General features: G+C 42.7%; 1 protein-coding gene across 1 annotated transcript in view; it reads left to right on the forward strand.

Annotated features, from left to right (window-relative positions):
- Positions 1-3,189: 3,189 nt before the first annotated feature.
- aldh5a1 (aldehyde dehydrogenase 5 family, member A1 (succinate-semialdehyde dehydrogenase)) overlaps positions 3,190-16,967 on the forward strand; it is a 33,067-nt gene continuing 19,289 nt past the window's right edge. The window contains exons 1-3 of the mRNA XM_041185216.1: positions 3,190-3,508; positions 6,121-6,204; positions 12,342-12,512. Of these exons, the coding sequence (XP_041041150.1) occupies positions 3,224-3,508; positions 6,121-6,204; positions 12,342-12,512 (540 nt within the window). The 5' untranslated portion in view covers positions 3,190-3,223. The remainder of the gene's footprint in view (positions 3,509-6,120; positions 6,205-12,341; positions 12,513-16,967) is intronic.

Genomic DNA, 16,967 nt, shown 5'->3' on the forward strand with positions numbered 1-16,967 from the left:
ATTCAATGCCATTACCATCACTGAATCCCCCACTATCAACGTCCTGAGGGTTACCATTGACCAGAAGCTGAACTGAACTAGCTATATATATACTGTGACTACAAGAGCAGGTCAGAGGCTAGGAATCATGTGATGAGTAACTCACCTCCTATCTCCCCAAAGCCTATCCTCCATCTACAAGGCACAAGTCAGGAGTGTGTTGGAATACTCCCCACTTGCCTGGGTGAGTGTAGATCCCACAACACTCAAGAAGCTTGACACCATCCAGGACAAAGCAGCCCACTTGACTGGCACCCCATCCACAAACATTCACTCCCTCCACCACTGACACGCAGTGGCAAAAGTTCTACCGTCTACAAGATGCACTGCAGGAATTCACCAAGCCTTCTTAGACAGCACCTTCCAAACCCATGATCACTACCATCTAGAATGACAAGAACAGCAGACACATGGGAACACCACCATCTGAAAGCTCCTCTCCAAGCCACACACCATCCTGACTTGAAAATATATTCCCATTCCTTCACTGTTGCTCAGTCAAAATCTTGGAACTCCCTCCCTAATAGCATTATTGGTGTACCTACATCACATGGACTGCAACAGTTCAAGAAGGCATCTCATCAACACCTTCTCAAGGGTGATTAGGAATGGGCAATAAATGCTGGCCAAGCCAGCAATGCCCACATCCCTCGAATGAATAAAACTAATGTTCAATGGTTGAATAGTCCTTTCAATTGTTAACTGCTTACTTTTAGTTTAATGCAATGTCCATTTTCTCTGGCCATTGTGAGTAGGTAATAGCAGTTTGAGCTTTATTTTTCTTACAAAAATCCCACACAGTGTAGCATTGTTTGATTTTTGAGGGGCCAGCAATTGTGTCCTCCAATAAATAGCTGATTGGTAGTTAACAGGCATGTGTACTTCAGTCAGCTGGAGTGACTTGGAACATTGAGAAAACATTTACAGTAATGATTTATCTTTAAATATGTTTAGTTACTACTTAATATGGTTTGGGATTTGAACTAAATCTCTTATCAACATATACAGTGTAATACCGTAAATCAAAAATGATGGGACTGTTACCTTACATATATCAATAGATTCCTTATCCCCTTAATGCCAGCTAGTCCCCTTATGAATACTGTTTGTTGGTTACATTCTTTCTTGCTATTGCCATTATGATGTTTCTGGTTAACACAACTACTCCATCATTGTAATGTAGGAAACACATTTGCGGGCTCTGTAAACAGCAATAAGATAATGAGCTGGCAATTTGTTTTCAGTGATGTTCTTTAAATGCTAAACACCATTTAAGACAACAGCGAGCACATCCCTGGTTCTCTGTAATAGTACATTGGGATTCTGAATATCCACCTGAAAGGGCAGATGGGATCTCAGTTTAAAGGCTCATTTGAAGGATGGCATTTCTTGCAGTGACACTCCCTCAGTATCTCACTGAAGTGTCAGCCTAGATTATGTACCTACTCCTGATAGGGGTAAGGGCTAGAGGGACATCTAATGTCCCAAGTGCTCCTATGTTTGCATGTCATAAAGATATTAATGTATATAATGTTGTTGGAAATTATTTAAAATTGGACTTGTAGTACGGTCTGTGTCTGTGGGCATGAGTGTGTGTGTCTTGATTGGATTAAAGCCAGTTAGTCTGGGTGCTTTGATGTATAATAGTTTTGAAATGTTAAACAGTAAGGTAGAAGGAACATTTCCATTTTGTTGAATAAACCATTCAAAGACTGGGGGTGAAATCTTGCACCTAGCTAGGAGACACCAAGCAATGTTTATATTACTAATAAAAGTGGTACTATGAAAGGGGTTTTATTGTTAGAAGAGGTGGAGTTCAAAGGGCCTGGTGATACAATAAGAATTTGCATTCAAAGGGAAGGCCAGGTATGTACAGAAAAGATTCTTGTGTGTGTGTCAGAGGCATGTAAAATCTAAGCAGCCTGTACAATTGTCTGTAAAGAAAACAAATTGAAAGGGACCTCATTTTAAATTTGTAAGATAAAATGTGCTTTGCCTGGTGTCTGTTTAAGTCTATGGGTTCTTGTTGCCTTGGTGAAGGTTTACCTCGGAGTGATTAATTTGGGGATTTGTTTAAAAGTTATTATGATAGTAATTTGTAGATGTGCATGTGTTTAATTCCTTGTTAAATTAATGCATGTTTAATTTAATTTATATAAAAAACCTCTGGAGGCTTGGTGGTTTCATTTTTGAATTTAGAGCTGTGTCTCAAACATACCAATTGAAAGTATAGATTATGATAGTTGTTTTAAGTTTCCCTCTGGGGATTTTAAATAACTCAACCCTTACCAACTGCTGGCTGCATTTTACCAGGCTGGTGGGGGGTGGGGGGGTGGATGGTGGTGGTGGGCGGAGTATGGAAGGAAAGTCGGCTGGCAGCCAAAAAACCAGAATGAAACCTGCCCCACAGCCATAACACAGATAAATGAGTTGAGAGTGGGACGTCCACCCCTCGGGGAAGGATGTCCCCACCTCAAGAGCTGCTAGCCAATCTGATGTGTAGGCAGCTAGCGTAGTCCTGGTAGTGGCCAGAGCTCAGTAGAAGGAAGGAGCACAAAGGACAGCGATGGCTGCAGCAGAAAGGTAAGTCTCGGACTTTTAGGTTGGGGAGGAATCCAAGAGCCCAAGGAGGGATAGAGTGGTGGTGGGGGGTTGGTTGAAGAGCAGGTGGCAAGGAAGGAAGCAGATGACATTTTGGAGGGGTGGCTCCAAAGCACACAGGGCATCCCCGAATGAGGTGCCCCTCTTCCCGCTGCTTTTTATCTAGGCAACAAAAAACAGACTGCCAACTGCTGCCTGCCTTCCCACGCCAAGCGTATTATGACATGGGGTAGCATATTATCCTGGTCAGTAGGCTTTTGTACAAGCCTAATTGACTTTCAATTATTGATTTAAAAGTGACAGGTGGGCTACCGATTTCAGCACCCGTCGACCTTGTGTATTATGCAGATCAGCTGGTGGCGTATTATGGTGGCTGGTGGTGTGCTCCGGCCCCTCCCCCCAAAACATGCCTGGCAGGGGTCATGAAATGCAATTGAACTGTTGACTGAACGCTGGGGCTGCAAATGGAGCAATACTCCCGTCCTGCAGGGGGCGGTGTCCTCTCCCCACTGCCCCATTGGCTGGAGCCACGGAGGAGGCGGGGTCACTCTCGCCGCTTCCTCGATCTGGGCCGTTAAAGACGATGTTGCGGCGGCTGCACAGTGGGTTTTGGGCGCTGGGAGTTGCCTTTGGTTCGTGCTCGGTCCCACGGTTTTATTCGAGCCGGCTGGGCTCCGAGCTGCTGCGTTCGCAGGCCTACATCGGTGGCCGCTGGCTAGACGCCGATGGCAGGGCTCAGTTCCCGGTGCTGGACCCGGCGAGCGGGCAGCAGTTGACGGCAGTGTCGGATTGCGGCCCGCAGGAGGCCAGAGAGGCGGTGAGAGCGGCTTACAACAGCTTGGCGAGCTGGAAGGCAGCTACCAGCAAGGTGAGGCAGGGGGAGGGGGGCAGCCGACAGCCGTACATGGCTGAGGTGACAGTGGGTCTCTCTCTCCCCCCCACCCCCCCCCCCCTCCACTTCGCGCCTCACCAAACACACTGTCCGCTCCCCATCTCATCCCCCCCCTAACGCTCTTCCTATCTCCCCCCACCCTCCGGCCTGCCCCTCGCCATCATCCCTGGTCCCCTGGTCTCCCCAGCTCCCTCTTTTACCCCAGCCCCCCAAACCAGTCTGTCTGTCTCTGGCCCCCCACCCCAAAACCAGTCTGTCTCCGCCCCCCCCCCCCCACCAAAAACCAGTTTGTCTGTCTCCGCCCCCCCCCCCCCCAAACCAGTCTGTCTCCATCCCTTTCTCTACCCTCCTCGGACTCCCTCCCACCCACGAATGATGTTTTGATCAAGTAGTTGGATCCAGCTCACTGGAATCTATATTGTTACGATCTACATGGTGATTGTAAACCAAAATAACCAAATTTACCAAATGGCCCCCAAATTAAGAAATCACCAGTCTAAATTTTATTTTAATGCTTGTCAGAATCTACATAATTTTATCATAAATTAACAGGCAAATTACAGTTCGTACAAACTATAAATTACACATGGAATAGCAGATAAAACAGAGACTATCTCTCTGATTTTCTATACTATCCACTCTGCCATTACAGCCACACTGTGTTTTGAAGCAGAATCCCACTCCCTTTCCTTCAAGGACACAGCTGATTGTCTGCAGGCAACAGCTTCTTTCCACAACCTTCTCAACTCTCATCTCCAGTCGGATCTGCCAGAACTACCGTTACCTTCCTCGCACAGTTTGACTAGTTCTAGACACTTAATCATACTGAAGTGAAACAGCGGCAGCGGTCCTAAACATGCTTTCTGACTGCTGAGGAATCCAGCACTCCTACTCAACTTTCTGACTGCCTTTCCTCTCCAGGTCTTCTGTTCCCTCGTTGCCACACAGCTTCCATATTTTACCTTGTTGGTTCTGTTTCCAGGTTACATGGTCCAGTATTTCCTCTTCTCAAAAGGTTCTAACATCATCTCTTTATAAATGAAACAAACCTTCAAGTCCTTTTCAAACATTTTTAAAAACTAATTAGATTCCCCAATTATTTAAAGTAATTAAAATTTACTATATTGGGGTCCAATGGTCATCACACTTCAATAGGATTGAGTGTGAGTTTCTCTCCCCATGATAGCCAGATCACATGGGCATGTCTCCAAGTTGAGGTGTTTATCCAGAATTCGCTGTTTTACTTTGTTAACAGTACATTTCAAAACATAACAGTCTTGTAGAGTTCAGCATTCATGTTAGTATCCTTTTTAAATTTCTAGAGTTGTTGAAGAAGTAATAGATCAGTTCTCAGCTGGGCATTATACTGTGTGTTTCTGAATTGATCCTTTTCGGATTCCAATCTTATCCTGTCATGGAATGGTTACAGCACAAAAGGAGGCCATTCAGCCCATTGTCCCCATGCCAGCTCTCTGTAAGACCAACTCAACTAATCCCACTTCCCTATCTTTTCCTATTAGCAGCTGCAAATCTTTTTTCTTCAGATAATTATCCAACTCCATAACAAAAGGCACAGTTGTGAATCTGCCTCCACCACACACTTGACTCTGTATTCCAGCTCCTAACTATTCACTACTTGGAAAAGTTTTTCCTTGTGTCACCTCTGGTTCTGTTGTCATTCACCTTAAATTGTTTTCCTCTGACCCTTACACCAATGGGAGCAGTTTCTCCCTATCTACTCTGCCCAGACCCTGCATGATTTTGAACACCTCTATCAAATCTCCTCTCCACCTTCTCATCACTAAGGAGAACAGCTTGGCCAATCTATTAAACAGCCGAAGATAAAAGCAAAATACTGCGGATGCTGGAAATCTGAAACAGAAACAAAAATTGTTGGAAAAACTCAGCATCTGTGGAGAGGAAGGCAGAATTAATGTTTCGAGTCTGTATGATTAAACAGCCTTATTGGGAAAGCCTGCATACAAAATATGGGTTAACAGTTTTGTTATCTGCATCGGAGGACTGTCTAATCCGCATGAAGCATGGAGAAAATAAGGATAATAGACTTGGGGGTGGGTGGGGAAGTAATCTTGATGATTAGGGTGGTTTTGGGGATAGATTTCATGTTTGCAATATACATAACTCTGACGGGGAGCTATGATTTTAAGTCTGAACATTAAAGTCAGTAGTTAGGATTTGTTAAAACTATCTATGGGTTTAAATTTGGAAAGTGGACAGAAGAATGCAATAAGGGTAAAAAGAAGAATGTGGATGTAAAAATGAGTCCAAATAAAGATCGGTAAGATTGAGGGGTATACTGTAATGATTTTATCTAGATTCAGAGGAATGTCAATTCTAGTTGTGTTAAATCCAGTGTTGAGAGAGATCCAGTTGTGCGCCAAATTCAGGCACTGAGTCAAACTCTGGTCATAGCTTCGATTAGTCAATGTGATTAGTCCCACAAAGGTTGGAGAGTGAATTTTGGAGCCGGGGTTGGTAATCACATCCCATAGTATGATTATGTTTGTCCTGTGTTCCACTCTACTGTATATCTTTCAATTTGCCATTTTTGGTATTTCCATTTTCAGGAGCGAAGCAATTTATTGAGAAAATGGTATGACTTGATGCTAAAAAACAAAGATGAGCTTGCAAGGCTAATTACTGCTGAAAATGTAAGTAAAACACCAGTGTGAGTAACTAGAACAAAGAACAAAGAAAAGTACAGCACAGGAACAGGCTCTTCAGCCCTCCAAGCCTGCGCTAATCATATTGCCCATCAACTAAAATATTTTGCACTTTCGGGGTCCGTATCCCTCTGTTCCCATCCTATTCATGTATTTGTCAAGCTGCCTCTTAAACACCACTATCGTACCTGCTTCCACCACCTCCTCTGGCAGCGAATTCCAGACACTCACTACCCTCTGCATAAAAAAACTTGCCCCGCACATCTCCTCTATAGTTTTCTCCTCTCACCTTAAATCTACGTCCCTTAGTAAATGACTCTTTCACCCTGGGAAAAAGCTTCTGACTATCTACTCTGTCCATGCCACTCATAATTTTGTAAACTTTTATCAAGTTGCCCCTCAATCTCCGTCGCTCTAGTGAGAACAATCCGAGTTTCTCCAACCTCTCCTCATAGCTAATAACCTCCAGACCAGGCAGCATCCTGGTAAACCTCCTCTGCACCCTCTCCAACGCCTCCATATCCTTCTGGTAATGTGGCGAGCAGAATTGCACGCAATATTCCAAGTGTGGCCTAACCAAGGTTCTATACAGCTGCAGCATGACTTCCCAGCTTTTATACTCAATACCCCTGCCAATGAAGGCAAGCATGCCATATACCTTCCTGACCAGCTTATCCACCTGCCACTTTCAGTGACCTGTGGACATATACACCCAGATCCCTCTGCCCGTCAATGCACTTAAGGGTTCTGCCATTTACTGTATAATTCCTACCTTCCAAAATGCATTACCTCGCATTTGTCCGGATTAAACTCCATCTGCCATTTCTCCGCCCAAGTCTCCAACCGATCTATATCCCGTTGTATCCTTTGACAATCCTCTTCACTATCTGCAACTCCTCCAACCTTAGTGTCGTCTGCAAACTTACTAATTAGCCCAGTTACATTTTCCTCCAAATCATTTATGTATACTACAAACAGCAAAGGTCCCAGCACTGATCCCTGCGGAACTCCACTAGTCACAGCTCTCCATTCAGAAAAGCACCCTTCCACTGCTACCCTCTATCTTCTTTGACCAAGCCAATTCTGTGTCCATCTTGCCAACTCACCTCTGATCCCATGCAACTTTACTTTCTGTACCAGTCTGCCATGAGGGACCTTGTCAAAGGCCTTACTGAAATCCATGTATATAACATCCACTGCCCTTCCATTGTCGATCATCTTTGTCACTTCCTCGAAAAACTCGATCAAGTTAGTGAGACACGACCTCCCCTTCACAAAACCATGCTGCCTCTCACTAATACACCCATTTGCTTTCAATTGGTAGTAAATCCTGTCACAAAGTATCTTCTCCAATAATTTCCCTACCACTGACGTAAGGCTCACCGGCCTGTAATTTCCTGGATTATCCCTGCTACCCTTCTTAAACAATAGAACAACATTGGCCATTCTCCAGTCCTCTGGGACCTCTCCCGTAGCCAGTGAGGATAAAAAGATTTCTGTCAAAGCCCCAGCAATCTCCTCCCTTGCCTCCCTCAGTACTCTGGGGTAGATCCCATCTGGCCCTGGGGACTTATCCACCTTAATATTCTTCAAGACGCCTAACACCTTTTTTGATCTCAACATGATCCAGGCTAACTACACACTCTTCCCTAGAAAAATCGACCGCTAAGTCCTTCTCTTTGGTGAATACTGATGAGAAGTATTCATTTAGGATCTCTCCCATTTCTTCTGGCTCCACACACACATTCCCACCTCTCCCTGAGTGGTCCTACCCTTTCCCTGGCTACCCTCTTGCTTTTTACATATGTATAAAAGGCCTTGGGATTTTCCTTTAATCCTGGTTGCCAGTGACTTTTCGTGACCCCTTTTAGCCCTCCTGACTCCTTGCTTAAGTTTCTTCCTACTTTCTTTATATTCTCCACGGGCTTCATCTGTTCCCAGCCTTCTAGCCCTTATAAATGCTTCCCTTTTCTATTTGACTAATCTCAATATCCGTCGTTATCCAAGGTTCCTGAAACTTGCCATGTTTATCCTTCATCCTAGCAGGAACATGCCGGTCCTGAATTCTTATCAACTGATGTTTGAAAGCCCCCCCACATGTCAGTTGTTGATCTAGATTCCGCGATGCCTGCCTAATATTGTTATAATTAGCGTTCCCCCAATTAAGCACCTTAACCCGAGGACTCCTGTTATCCTTATCCACCAGTACCTTGAAACTTACTGAATTATCGTCACTTTTCCCGAAATGCTCCCCTACTGAAACTTCGACCACCTGGCTGGGTTCATTCCCTAATACCAGGTCCAGTATTGCCCCTTCTCTAGTTGGACTATCTACATATTGTCTCAGGAAGCCCTCCTGGATGCACCCTACAAACTTTGCACCATCCAAACCCCTAGCAATAAGTGATTCCCAGTCAATATAGGGAAAGTTAAAATCACCCACCACAACAACCCTATTGCTTTTACATCTTTCCAAAATCTACCTACTTAACTGTTCCTCAATCTCCTGCCAGCAATTGGGAGGCCTGTAGTAAACCCCCAACATAGTGACTGCACCCTTCCTATTCCAGAGCTCTATCCATATTGCCTCGCTGCATGAGCCCACCGAGGTGTCCTCCTGTTGTACAACTGTGATATTCCCCTTAACCAGCAGTGCAACTTTCCCCACCTATTCTACATCCTTCTCTATCCTGCCTGAAACATCTAAATCCTGGAACGTTTCTCTGCCAATCCTGTCCATCCTTCAACCAAGTCTCTGTAATAGCAATAACATCATAGTCCCAAGTACTAATCCAAGCTCCAAGCTCATCTGCCTTGCCTGTTATACTTCTCGCATTGAAACAAATGCATTTCAGACCCCCCAAGTCCCACTGTGTTCAGTAATTTCTCAATCTATTTCTCTCCTCTTCTCCCTCACTCCCCAAACTTACTGTCCAATTCCATCACTTCAGCGAGGTTTTGTTTCCTTTCAAAATCCAACTTGTCTAGTTTTTTTATAAAGAATATTAGAATGACAAAAGGCTTTGTATCTGCCTCCCTCTATCTGTGTCTCTCTCAGGTGGCAGCAATTGGAATATTTACATCTTCTGTCAGCAAATCAGGTGAGGGCATTAAAAACTTTGCACTTGCTTTAAAATTGAAATTGAGATTTTGTTTTAGAGCCAAAATTATGGGGGGAAAAATGTTTCTGCTTCATATAACAGCACTTGTGTGGCACAAATATCACTTGCCACTTATCAGCCCAAGCCTGAATGTTGCCCAGGTCTTGCTGCATATGGGCATGGATTGCTTCGGTATGTGAGGAGTCGCAAATGGTACTGAACATTAGCAAATATTCCCATCTCTGACCTTATGATGGAGGGAAGGTGATTGATGAAGCAGTTGGAGATGGTTGGGCCTAGGACACTCATCTGAGGAGCTCCTGGGGATGAGATGATTGACCTGCAACAACCAGAACCATCTTGCTTTCTGCTAGATATAACCCCAACCACTGTAGAGTTTTCCCCCCGATTCCCAACGGGTTCAGTTTTGCTCCTTGATGCCTCACTTGTCAAATGCGACCTTGATCTCAAGGGCAGTCACTCTCATCTCACCTCTGGAGTTCAGCTTTTTTGTCCATGTTTGGACCAAGGCTGCAATGAGGTCAGGACCAAGTGATCCTGGCAGAAGCCAAACTGAGAATCAGCGAACAGTGTAAATGCCGCTTGATAGCACTGTTGATGGTCCCTTCCATCACGTTTCTGATGTTCAAGAGTAGATTGTGGCGGTAATTCGCAGGATTGGATTTGTCTTTCTTTTGTTTATTCTTTCATGGGATGTGGGTGTCGCTGGCATTGCCCATCCCTGAAAGCCCTTGAATTGAGTGGCTTGCTAGGCCATTTCAGAGGGCATTTAAGAGTCAACTATATTGCTATGGATCTGGAGTCACATCTAGGCCAAACAGGGTAAGGATGGCAGATTTTCTCCCCTAAAGATTTTTACAGCAACCAATTATAGTTGTTATGTCACAATCACTGAGTTTTACATTCCAGCTTTATAATTAATTGAATTCAAATTCTACCACCTACCATGGTGGAATTTGAACTCATATCCCCAGAGCATTAATCTGGGTCTCCAGATTACTAGTCTAGATTAGCTAGATTACTAGCTGGTCAGAGGCTAGGAATTCTGCAGTGAGCATCTCGCCTCCCGACTCCCTATTACTGATTCTCCATCTTCCCCTTCTTGTTGCCTGGCTGCAACCCCGATGTAAACTTATTGGATTTTCTAAATCCAATCACCGCTTTTCACCAGGTAACTGCGACCGGGAATGGCAAATCCATCGCGTTTGGATTGGAGTTGTTGCTTGTAATTTGAATGCTTGCCTGTAATTTGTACTTCATCACAGCCTTGATCCAAACATGCTGAATTTCAGAGGTGAGGTGAGCATGACTGCCCTTGACATCAAGACAGCATTTGACAATGTGTGGCATCAAAGAACCCCAATAAAATGGGAATCAGAGGAAATCTCTTCAGTGGTTGGAGTCATCCTTTGTTCTAAGGAAGATAAGTTATGTTTGTTGGTTAATCAGCTCAGCCCCAGAATATCTCTGTAGGAGTTCTTCATGGCAGTGTCCTAAACCTAGTCATCTCGGTTACTTCACCACTGACTTTCCTTCCACAAAAAGGAAAATAAAAATGTCGGTGCACACGTGCATTAAGACCTGGACAACATACATGCTTGGGCTGCTAAATGACAAGTAACAGTTGAGCCACACAGGTGCCAGGCAATAACCATTTCCAATGAGAGAGAATTTAACTGCCTCTCTTGACTTTCATCCATCACTAAAGCACACACCATCAACATCCTGGAGGTCACCATTGGCAAGTGGTGTAACTGGAACAGCCACATAAATACTGTGGCTACAAGAGTAGGTCAGAGGCTGTATGCTCTACCGCAAATCAGTCGCCTCCTGACTTGCCAAAGCCTTTCCACTACCTACAAGGCAGAAGTCAGTTGTGTACTCAATCCACTTGTCTGGATGTGTGCAGCTTCAACAACATTAAAACTCAACACCATCCAGGACAAAGCAGCCCACTTGATTGGCAACACATAGACTGACCACCTTAATGATTTATTCCCTGCACCGCGTTGGCTGCAGTACCATTTACAAGATGCAACTCATCAAAGCTTCTTTGACAGCACCTTCCAAATCCATAGGCTCTACCACCTAGAAGAACAATAGCAGCAGATACCTAGGAATACCACCACCTGCAAGTGCTCCTCCAAGACACACCCCATCCTGACTTGGAAATGTATAGCCATCCCTTGATCAGTGGGTTAAAATCCTGAAATTCCCTCCCTACCAGCACTGGGTATATCTACACCACTTGAATTACAGCAGTTTCAAGCAAACACCTTCTTGAAGGCAATTAGGGATGGGCAGTAAATGCTGGCCTAGCCAGTGACGCATGCATCCTGTGAATAAAGAAAAAAAGGAACCAGTAGCACAAACATTTCATGGGCCATAATATGAAAGGGACTGTAAGGGTATCTACACAGTACCAGAAGAACTGCATTTACATTAATTGGCTACAGTCTGGCTTGAACTGTACCGGTCATGTGTGAGGGTGAATAAACTGAGGTTAATTGGATTTACAAAATGCCCAGGGGTCCCAATGGACTTGCATACCATGTGGTGTCTAAATTGAATGGTGTGAGATTAACCCTTCCCAATTGACCCTGCCTCTTTCTTGTTTAAACCCTGAATTTGGATTTGTACTCCAGTTTATCATTTATGTGAAGTCCAAATTACTTTGCATTGATAGTAAATTGGACTACACGTATATTATTTTGCATCAGTGACAAAGTGGAATATTGATGCATCATTCTTAATACATTATATATAGACTTAGACTTGTAGAGCTTTAACTTCAATGTATCTTGTGTTAATATCTGATCCCTGAACCAGTTTATAATGCTGCATACTAGCTGAATTTAGTTGTTTTTCAATCTAAGCACTACACTACTTCCATACAGATAAGGCTGTGTACCCTCAATATTCTGCAGTATAAATGTGAATACTTTTATAGTTTTTGCATCTTTTCAATAGCAATCCTAGCTCTTGGCAAATTGGCTTCTTTAGGGAAAACCACTGAAGGAATCCTTGAGTGAAATACTGTATGCTGCGTCGTTCTTGGAATGGTTTTCAGAAGAAGCTCGTCGAGTATATGGAGATGTTGTTCCTACTTCTTCCCCTGACCGTAGGATCTTAATCCTGAAGCAGCCGATAGGAGTAGCATCTATTATAACTCCTGTGAGTACTACGCATCAACCTGTCTGCTGTGTTATCTCATTGATGCCTTGGTTGATGAAGAACATATTTATCATATATTTGGACCCAAGTTTCCTATCCTAAACAGCATGAGCAATTTGCGGTATATGTTGCAGCTGAATTAAATTAATACCCTACTATTAATAGTAAAGGTTTTAATCCCTGGTAGATTATATTTCTGATGTGTGCTGCAGTCTAGAGACAAGATGAGTTACTGTTAATCACTGTTCCAGTGACCAAAAGTCTTGGGTCTGAGAAACATAAATTTAGTTCTGTATACTGAGGAATTTAGGCCAAAACTACATGATTCTACTAGTGGTGGCGTGACTCACTGGTTGAGATTTCACTGAATAAGAAGGCTGTGGGTTCAAGCCCCATTTAGAGACTTGAGCACATAATTGAGCTAGCACAGTATTGACAGAGCGCTGCATTATCATGAATAACATCTTCTGGACAAGAATTTAAACAGGTCCCCTTCTGCCATGTTTAGACAAATGTTTTGAAGAAGAGCAGGCAACATTAAATCAAATGCAAACACTAAAATGTTTGTAAAATGTAAGAGGGTAGCTAGGGAAAATGTTGGACCTGTTTTTTTATTTATATATAAATATAAAATAAAGGGAAATTTTCATGCAATGGCAGAGGACAGGGCTAAAGTATTAAATAAATACTTTGTCATTACAAAGGAAGCAGATAATGTCAAGGTTACACTATATAGAAAAAGAAAATTATAGACACTATAATAATAGAGGTTTGTCTTAAAAAGATTAGCATTACTAAAAGTTGGTAATTCACCTGGTCCAAATGGAATGCATCGTAGGTTGTTGGGAGAATCAGAAGCAAAAGTAGCAGATACATTCGTCACATTCTTTCAGTTCTCAATGGATGCAGCAGTACTGGAGGACTGGAGGGGTTAGAATCTTATATCACTATTCAAGAAAGGCGTGAAGAGGGATTAGTCAGGAAACTATAGGTCAGCCAATACAACATTGGTGATGGGGAAGTTATTAGAAACCATTACTAAAGCCTAAATAAACTTTCATTTGGAAGGATATGGGCTAACCAAGGAGAGACAGCATGGATTTGTTCCAGGCAAAATCGTGTCTAACTTGAAAGAATCCTTTGTTGAGGTAGCCAAGAAGGTTGGTAACGCTACTTTGAACAATGTGTATATGTGGATTTTTGGAAGGGTTTCAGCAGAGAGACACAGGAAACTTGTTAAGGTTGAAGCCTGTGAAATGAAGGGGAAAGTGTTGGTTTGGATCTGGAACTCGCTCAGCGACTGAAGGAGAGGATGTTGGTGAATGGACATTTTTTCAGACTAGGAGAAGGCTTGCAGTGGTGTTCCACAAGTGTCAGTTTTGAGTCCATTGCTTATCTTTTTATAAACAACCCAGCCTCTGATGTAGGCAGCAGCATTATAAAGTTTGCAGATGATTCGAAAATTGACAGCGATGTAGATCGTAATGAGGATGTAGACTTAAAGATGACATAGGATGGTGAAATGGGCAGAATCATGGCAGGTGGGGTTCAATATGGAGAAGTGATACATTATACTAATGTGTAAGGAAAGTATACAAAAAATGGCACAATTTTGAAAAGTTTGGATGTGTTGATGGCAGTACACAGATATCCTTATAGGAGACAGGGCAACATATAAAATTCTTGAGGCTTGACAAGGTAGATGCTGAGAAAATGTTTCCCCTAGCTGGGGCATCTAGAACATGTGGTCATAGTCTTAGTACAAGTTGTCAGCCATTTAGGACCAAGTTGAGGAGAAATTTCTTCACATAGAGGATTGTAAATCTTTAGAACTCACTACCCCTGCAGCTGTCGGTGCTCAGTCATTGATTACATTCAAGACAGGTCGATGGATTTTGGGTACTAAGGAATTTAAGGGATATGAGAATAGTGAGGGATGGTGACGTTGAGGCAGAAGATCGGCCATGATATCTTATTGAATGACAGAGCAGGCTTGAAGGACCAAATGACATAATCCTCCTATTTCTTATGATATGGAGGCATAGAGTATAAAAGCAAAGATATAATTCTAAACTTTATCAATCACTGGTTAGACCTTAGTTGGAGTATTGTGGACAATTCTAGGCACCACAGTTTAGGAAAGATGTAAAGGCCAGAGGAAGCTTACCAGGATACTACCAGAGATGAGGGACTTCTGTTGTGAGCAGAGGTTTGGGAAGTTAGGGCTGTTCTCTTTGGAACAGAGAAGCTTAAGACCAAATAGAGATTTGAAAGATGCTGAGAGGCTTTGATGGAGTAGAGATAAACTATTCCCCGTGATGAATGAGTAGATCAATAAATAGCTAGAAGCAATAGATTTTAAACCATTGGCTAAAGATCAAGGAGAGAGATGAGGAGAAATCTTTTTCAGGATCTGGAATGTTCTACCTGAAAAGGTGGAGGAAACTGATCCCATAAGTACTTTTAGAAAGGAGCTGAACAGGTACTTGAGAAGGAGGCACTTGCAGTGTTAGGGATAACACGGAGGGGTTTGGGATGAAGCATCACTACCTTTTCAAAGAACCAGCAGAGTCACGACAGACTAAGTGGCTGCCTTCAGTGTGGTGGCGTGACTATCTGGTGGGGATTTTACTGAATGAGAAGGTTGTGTTCGAGCCCCACTTAAAGTCTTGAGCACACAATTAAGCTAACACAATATTGATGGACTGTTGCATTATCGTGAATGACATCTTCTGGACAAATGTTTAATCAGCACTCCTGCCGTGTTTTAGGTGAATGTTTTGAAGCATGGACAACATTAAAGCAAGCATTTTATAAACATTTTAAAAGCGTTAGTAGTGATAACAATAGCAATAGAGAAGTTGTATTAAAAAGATTAACATGACACAATCAAAACAGATCAATTGATCATTTATCAGACATTTGTTGTTAACATTTATGTTATACTTGTTGTTTGAGAGACCTTGGTGTAAGTAAATTGGCTGCCACATTTACCTACAGAAAAGTAATAACCAGACCAAAATTAACTGGTTGTTAGTATTTTGGGATATCCGAAGGCTGTGAAAGATTCCATATAAATGCAAGTTCTTGTTTTAGCTGCATATTGTGGATTCATAAACTTTCAAAAGATTCAATAATTTTTAAAAATTTGTCAGTAGCTTTGCTTTTATTTTGCTGGACCTGCATTATCTGGGGCTTTTTTTGAACCAGGAAGATCAATTGATCTATGGAGGGAATTTTGAATCCCTAACCCTTTGGAGAAATAGATTTGTAGATAATTATTGAAGCTAAATTTTCCGCTCCCATGGTTTGGAGCCTGTGCATCTAGAGTCACTTCACCATACTGGTTAAATGTTGATTTATTGAAGCTATCTCTGAAGAATTTGTTTATCTCTTGACTTGAAATTGAAACCTACTTTTTGATCAGTGAAATGTGCACTTTTACTGTTTTGCTACTGTTGGGTCCAATATACTAATTATTTTGTTCGAAGTCCACGGTGTGTAATTTGAGGATACAGTTGATCACGGTGTATAAATTAACCTGGCTTGAAAGACGACCCCATTTTCTTGGCACGAAAATGCATGTTTAGGCCTACACTTGGCATATAGGTTTAGCCCAACTTGAGCTAGTAAATGCATGTTTAGGGCTATAGTCATGTTAGGAGTCGGCGTCAATTTTTCATGTTTAAGGTTATACTTACTTTATAAGTCAGCATGTGGGATTAAGCACGCAATATGGGCCATATTGCCAAGATGATGTGTGGTAATTTAAAACATGCCCGCACACAGGGCAGACTGCACATGGCAACCAAACAGAAATGGGTCCTTATGCAAAAAGAATGAAGTACGAAGCTAGTTTTGAATTCAAAATTGTAACATTTGCTAGCTCATCAAATAATGGTGCTGCAGCGTGGGAATTTGGTTTTAGTGAAAAACTGGTGCAAGGATGGAAGGAGTAGTTATCCGTGAAGAAGATGCCCAAGACCAAATGTGCTATGAGAACAGGGACCAGCCACTAGCCTGATCTTGAAACTAGCATCAGATGCGTCCTCAAATCATCAGAATGGTTTCATCGTCACCAGAAATGCAGTGCGTTTATACGCACTTAAGTGGGCCAAATTAAACCCTGAGCCCAGCAAAGATTTCAGAGCAACAGCTAGTTGGGAACCAATGGATGTACTGTACGTAGATTTCCAGAAGACATTTGATAGGGTGCCACATGACAGGTTATTGAAGAAAATAAAAGGTCATGGTATAGAGGGTAACATATTGGCATGGATAGAAGATTGGCTAGCTAACAGGAAACAGAGGGTAATGATAAATTGGCCTTTTTCTGGTTGGCAGCATGTAACGAGTGGTGTGCTACAGGGATCAGAGCTGGGGTCTCAACATTTTACAATTGATATGAAGGGACCGAAGGTATAGTTGCTAAATTTGCTGATGACACAAAGATAC

The sequence above is a fragment of the Carcharodon carcharias genome, chromosome 3 (genome assembly GCF_017639515.1).
Source record: "Carcharodon carcharias isolate sCarCar2 chromosome 3, sCarCar2.pri, whole genome shotgun sequence".
NCBI lineage: Eukaryota > Metazoa > Chordata > Chondrichthyes > Lamniformes > Lamnidae > Carcharodon > Carcharodon carcharias.